Source organism: Corvus brachyrhynchos, unplaced genomic scaffold (genome assembly GCF_000691975.1).
Source record: "Corvus brachyrhynchos isolate BGI_N302 unplaced genomic scaffold, ASM69197v1 scaffold44, whole genome shotgun sequence".
Classification (NCBI taxonomy): domain Eukaryota; kingdom Metazoa; phylum Chordata; class Aves; order Passeriformes; family Corvidae; genus Corvus; species Corvus brachyrhynchos.
In genome coordinates, this window is record NW_008238359.1 from 5,320,657 (window position 1) to 5,327,587 (window position 6,931).

At 39.7% G+C, this 6,931-nt stretch overlaps 1 protein-coding gene across 28 annotated transcripts in view; it reads left to right on the plus strand.

Annotated features, from left to right (window-relative positions):
* DLG2 (discs large MAGUK scaffold protein 2) overlaps nucleotides 1–6,931 on the plus strand; it is a 1,005,290-nt gene that overhangs the window by 779,574 nt on the left and 218,785 nt on the right. For all 28 annotated transcript variants that reach the window (XM_017735865.1, XM_017735859.1, XM_017735860.1 and 25 more), the window contains one exon: nucleotides 3,907–4,063. In XM_017735865.1, coding sequence (XP_017591354.1) covers nucleotides 3,907–4,063 — 157 coding nt within the window. The remainder of the gene's footprint in view (nucleotides 1–3,906; nucleotides 4,064–6,931) is intronic.

Genomic DNA, 6,931 nt, shown 5'->3' on the forward strand with positions numbered 1-6,931 from the left:
TTCCCTACCTTTTTATTTCCTTCCCTGCTCTCCTTTACAGATGCACTGTCTCCCTTTATCCTTATCTCTCTCTTCTCTTTTTGTTCTTTTTTCCCCTTCCCTTTTTCCCCCCTCCTTTCTGCTGCCTTCTGTCAGTCCAGGCATGTTTTCATCTCATACTACTTTCTAATTTCTGCTTGATTTCCCCTGCTGCGCTTCTCTGTTTGTATGTGGTACAGAGCTGCAGGAGGGTATAAAACATGCACACAACGAATTAAAGTGCTAGTACACTTTGTTAGCACCTACAAACTCACCTTCAGCTGCATTTATCAGAGAAGAAATTGTAAATGGGATAAATAGTTAAAACTGGAGACAGAAACATGCATTTCAAAAATACTGGATGTCAGACTGCTCCTTTTTCCAGGGTAGCTACAGAGTGCCATCTACTGTCTCCAAATAAAACATTTTCATAGAATCATAGAATATTCTGAGTTGGTAAGGGACCTACAAGGATCATCAACGTCCAACTCCTGGCCCTGCACAGGACCATCCCCAAGAGTCACACCATGTGCCTGACAGCATTGTCCAAATGCTCCTTGAACTCTCTCAGGCTCAGTGCTGTGGCCACTTCTCTGGGGAGCTGTTCCAGTGCCCAACCACCTCCATTTTAAAATAGGTTACCCTGAAATCACTTCTGCCTTAGTTGCTGTTTTCTGCAGACAACTACACATTCTAACTGAGTGCACTGACTGCAAGGAACCATCGTTCACATTTGAATTACTTCTCATTCGCTTCTTAACTTTCCCATTATGTCATCTTTAAGTGTTTGATTCCATTATTCCCTTTCCAGAATTTTTCTGCATTTTTTCTTGAGTTCTCTCATGTGTACCAGAACTGCATTCATAAAGATTTTTAACAGAGGCAAAGGAATTTTTCCTAATGTTGTTTCCCTCATATTCAAGAAAAAATGGAGCAGCTGTTCTTAGGCCTCCTTAAATATCATATTAGGGGTTGACTGTAACTTTTATACCAGGTGATAAAATATGTAACATCCTCATCTTCAGCTTTATCAAAACCAGCCTTTTCAGTGAGTGTTGATAAAGCATTGGCAGGTAACTAATTTCTTCATCACTCTTAAAAGATCACCTGGGCAGTGGCTGCTATTATAGTGTGTTTGCTTAAGAAATATATTTTCCTACTTCAACTTCATAAATTTTATATCAACTTTTTTACCATCATAAATCCTTTTTTTCATTGTCATTCTAAGTACAATATGCAAGTGTGAACAATTGCATATTTTTAAAAATGTATTTATTATATGAAGGTGAATTGGCATATGCGTTCTACTTCCTATAGCTTTTGCACTACAGATATGGCTAAAGGTTATTTTTATAATGGTGACAACAACACCTACGTATTCTTGAGTCCATCTTTCAGATTCTGAAGGATAATTAGATATGAAAGAAATACGAAGACATGTTACGGATGGTCAGCCTCTATACAGCCAAATCTGAGTCATGACCAAAATGACCTGACTAGGCATAAGAGCAGGGGTAGAAACCCATTGCATTCTAATCACAGCTTCTGACATTTTCCCGTTATTGTCTGAACTTCCTCTGAACATAATCATCCAAGAGCAGAATGTGAATTTTGCTGTCAAAAGGCCAAAATTATAAAACAGCACTGGCAGCATTTTAGGCATAAATCTGCTGACTTGATCAGAGACAGGGATTAATAACTGGGCCAACATTTTGTTGAGCTGCACAGCTTACTATTCAGTAGATACCCAGTTGTATTGACCTAGTTTTGCCCATGGCACTGGCTTTCAACTATTTGATCCAAGCTGCCTGTCATATGTGAAAATACTCATTTTCATTTTGAACAAGATCTCTTCTTATTCCTCACCAGCAGAGCTGGAAATATATTGGTTTGACTTTGCTGCCTCTTTTTCCTCAATATTCTGGTAAATAATAAATGGCAGTTGCTCAACTCTTGCGAAGTATTTCCGATGTGTAGGACTCGAAGACGACAAGTGTCACCGTATCATTTTGTGGATGAGGAATCTGAAGCTGGAAGAGCAAATGCGTTGCCAAGAACACTTAGCAGTGCACGGGCTAAGTGGAGAAGAGAAGCCATGCTTTCAGCTTACTGCCCTAGTTCTGCTCCAACCCCCAGGCCACACTTCTAATTAAAAACCTGTTTAGACTTCTTAAATTCTGGATCACATTATGTCTACTCTTCACATATATAACAAGGTGTTAAAGGAGTTGCTACAAGGCAAATCAACAGCAATGATGCAAAAGAAAAAACTCCACCTTTATTTTCTGATTCTTAAGAATACTTCAAAAATACACAAACTCAATACAGTATATCTTTTGCTCACAGCTGTATTTTTAAGTGTTTTCTGACTTTACAATGTAAAAAAGTTAAGAGATGAAGGACCATATGGAGTAGGACTAATACTTTGCTTTAGTCTTCTCTTTCAAAAATACAAAAATTCAGTTCCAGAAAGCTGAGATGTTATTTTAACATCATGATCAAGTTGGGGATACTGTTTGGATATTAGCACTGGGCAAAGATGAAGATAACAAATGCCCATTATTTCAGAAGTATCATGTCCAGATGAATTCTCCATGTATCCATAAGATTAAACTCACATCAAATAAGGCATCCCTCAATTAATCGCTTCTCTTGCTTTTCTTTCTTTTCTTTAAAAACAAAATGGAAATGAAAAATCCATTTGTGTGAAGTGCTCTATAGTATGGAGGAAATATTGAATCTTTTCTACAAGAGGTATAATAGAGAATGCTGCTGTATATGGTGTGTGTTTGTATTGCTGGCAATTTTTATTTGTAAAATTAGAGAATGAGTAGAGCATCCTATTTCTCTGGGAGGAGTCACAGACACATATGTATGTGTTTGGGAGACTTACAGGGCTGGGCTTAAAATTATACATACTAATATAACACCATTTACACTTCTTATGAAAATTAAATTGTTAGAGGGATTTGAAATGGGGTAAGTACCAATAAACATGGAATATGTATGTATATGTGGTTGTGTGTGCTTGTGTATCCAAGGGAGAGCCAGGTCTGAGGCCTTGTATGTAGTGACTGGGAACATGAATATTTGCAACCCTTTCTCAGGGGTGCTACCTTGATTGCTCAGGAAAGTTATCTGTTTCTGAAAATAAGTTTTCCCATCAGTAAATTGCATGTTATGTTTACATCCTCTGGGTCATATTTTCAATTTACAGATGAAAGGAGCTGTGTGAGATATGCCTGCTATTATTTATTGATTTCTATCGTAATTAATAATTTTTTAATGAGCGTGGCAAAAGCAGGTACCCCTTGGGCTGGTTCAGTGATAAAACTGCAGTGTGACTTAACAAATGCAAGATCCTGATAATGTCAAACCAGAGTTTTTAATGAGATTCTGCTGTATGAGCTTGATCATATAAATGTTATTTGCTCCAAATCTGTCAGGATCAAACACAACTGCTATTGCTTTGCCTGGAGTTCGAAGTTTTTTCTTCGTTCATTTGTTGCAAAAGCAAGACTAGAACTTAAAATAAAAAGGTATCATATAAAGATTGATTCTACCTGTATATATAGTATTGCTATAAATTAAATATATTGAGTGTTTTGTTTTTCCTTCTAATAAATTTGTCACTTAACGTAGTGAAGATGATTCCAATGGGGTGAAATTAACAGAGATGCTGGATTCAACCATGAGGAAAAAAAAAAAAGCAAGTTGATTCCTACCTTGTCTGTTCACCAGTTAAAAGCTTTGTCGTATGTTAAATGGTTTCTTTAGACAATAGCAGGCCATTGTGTCTTAAGCAAAATATAGTATGTTTAATATGCTGTGAAAAATGCATACACAGAGGTTTGACGGCATAAACATTATAATTTTGTTTCTATACAGAGAGCCTCGGAAAATCATCCTGCACAAGGGCTCCACAGGACTTGGTTTCAACATTGTGGGAGGTGAAGACGGGGAAGGCATTTTCGTGTCGTTCATCCTCGCAGGTGGGCCAGCAGATCTCAGTGGAGAACTGCAGCGAGGAGATCAAATCTTATCTGTAAGTATTCCCGTTGGACTTTCCTGACCAGCCACTTCATCTTGTTCTATGTCTATACTGCAAGGGACACACAGAGAAGTCTTTCTCGTTTCCACGTTCTGAAATCTGAGCTGCAAACAGTTTATCCCTGAATATTTTGGGTATTTTGCCCTTGGGTTTTAGAGCATTTGTTACTGGTGTTACTTGCATTTAGCTGGGAATGAGACTTTTCGCTGCTTAATACTACCTGCAGTATGGTGACACTACAGGGAGGACCTAAGCACAGTGCAGACCTAAGCATCCCACAGTTGGGCCCATTATCCAATTCCATTTTTCCCAAAACACACTACTGAGTCTAAGGATATTTCTCAATCTCAGCTTTTTCTGGAGGAGAGCAAGTAGTAGGATGAAATCATCTATACTCAGGCTGCCATCTAGTGTGCACTCAACTGCTTAGCAAATGGCTCACTCCAACAAGGAGACTAATTACGTTATGTTAATTATCTCTCTGCCTCTAATTTGATGATCCCTCTGAAATTCTTTTCAAATTTTATTGGATGAAATGCTTTGTAGCCTGAGGTTATATTTTGGATACTTAGACTCAAAAACATCTTTTTAATTTTTCTTTCATGTATATATCAATATCACACATTTTAAAACCAGAACATTTATGTTTTAGGCTCTGTCAAGTAATCAAACATCTGACTGAAACAATCTGAATATGAAGGATTTTGAGTGACAATGAAAGCCTTGAAAATGTAGTTAAATATCCATTGACATTATTCACATTGCTTACAGAAAAAAAAAAAAAAGAAACTATCCCAAATTCATACAGATGTGACTGTTTCATGTGAATCACATCAATAGCCTTAAGGCAAAGAGCTGAAATACAGGAATTATTTATCCCAGATAAATGATGGACCCACCAGGCTGCAGTATCACACTGCCTCCCACTGTTGTGTTTTCTATCCCTGTGAATCCTGCATCCCTGGCTGTAATTTAGTTAGAGTTAAGGGTGGAGGATGGCTTCAGAATGGATGGTTTGTTATGTGGTTATGCAGCACTTTCCTGGTCAGTGTTTAAATCCATAAGAAAGCTGGATATGGTTTTTCTACATTGCTAAGGATTGTCTCAGCCTATTCTATGAAGAGTGAATTTACCTTCCACCTGCCAAAGTTTTGTAAAGAGGTGGCTGGAGGTGTTTTGCAATATATAGAAAATCTGGTTAAGTTATCACCAAAGGGAGGCAGTAACCTGACGTTGTGAGGATCACAACAGTGTATTTGATCTAGACCTGTTCCTTAAAAGTGCTGTAAGAAGAAATGAGAAAGAGCAAGTAAAGGGTGTTCAGGTGCTGTGGGAGTAGACACAGGCAAGCGGGCAGAACAACCAGAAGACTACATCTGAAATGCAAAGAGTAAATTTATTTCATTACCTCGCTAACCAGAGGATCCCAAAGCAACACCCGGACAGAGACACAGGAACAGGAATGCAGGAACCACCAGGCTCAGTCCTTCCTGAGGGGCAGTGGGGCCCCTGTTTGTAGCCATTTGTCACGGCCCACACATGTGGAGTTTACCACTGTTCTGGTTTGGCCAAATTCAGAAATATATCCTCTGAGAGAGGGCAGATTACAACCATCCCTCCCCCACCAGGTTTGGGAAAAAAATTAATTTTCCTTGAAGGAAAGTGAAAGAGATAAAAACTATTTATTTAACAAACACACAGAAAAAGGATAATGATGCTAAATAACAAAACCTCTCACTCTGCTGAGAGAAACCTGGGAGAACCTCAAGAGTCCTTCTGTAGATCTCTCTCTCCCCCTCCTTGGAGGTAGGATGGGGTGGTGGGCCCACCTCCAGGGCCAAGGCCTCGGTGGAAAGTCCTCCCAATGTATTCTGATGTTGAAACAGTCCAGCAGAGGAAAAAAAAAGAAAAAAACAAAGTCCCAGGAAAACAAAAGTTCAACTCTCTGTCTCCAGAGAAAGAAAAAGGAGCTGAAAAACTGGCCAAAAGCAAACAGGGTGCTTTCCCCACTCTCGCTCTGCTGCTGCAGCTGGAAAAAAAGTCTCTATCTCTGTGTGACCTTGAACAAGCTGCAAACTGCTTTGCAGAAGTTCTGCTCAGGTTTTCCTCCCCCCTCTCAGGCTCAGTTTAAAAGCACAGAAAGGCACAAAATTAATTTTCTGGGCATGGGGCAGCGATAGGGGATACACATCACAAAGTCACCCCAAGACATTCCACTCCTTATCCCATATTGTTGGCTGAATGCCCAAACTAAGATATTCTAACTCTACACACACATTAATACATATATATATATTCACACACAGCTATGTACTAACAGTGACAGTGACCCTCAGCAAGCAGTGGTATACAGGCATTCCACACTACAGATGGCTTCCACCCAACAATCAGATCTCCCTGTGGTACACAACGTGTTGTTCCATCTTTCTGCATTACCCACCATGTGCAACCAGGTCCCTGAGAAAAAACAACCCCACAGATGGGTTTGTCTGTACTCAAGGCAGAATTCGTCCACGCAGTCTTTCCTAACAGACCTCTGACATGCACTGCTGGGACCTTATCTCCATCTACTGTATGCAGGGATTCAGATTGGGCTGGACCAGCTCTATTGGTGGAACCTCAGGTGTTAACTAACCAGGTGGCCTTTGCCAGATGCTGGTCCCAATTTTTGAAAGTTCCCCCACCCCGTGCCTTCAAGGTGGTTTTCAACAATCCATTGCACTGTTCCACTTTGCCTGCAGCTGGTGCATGGTAAGGGATGTGGTACACCCACTCTATGCCATGTTCTCTAGCCCAGGTGTTTATAAGGCTGTTCTTGAAATGAGTCCCATTGTCAGACTCGATTCTCTCAGGGGTGCCATG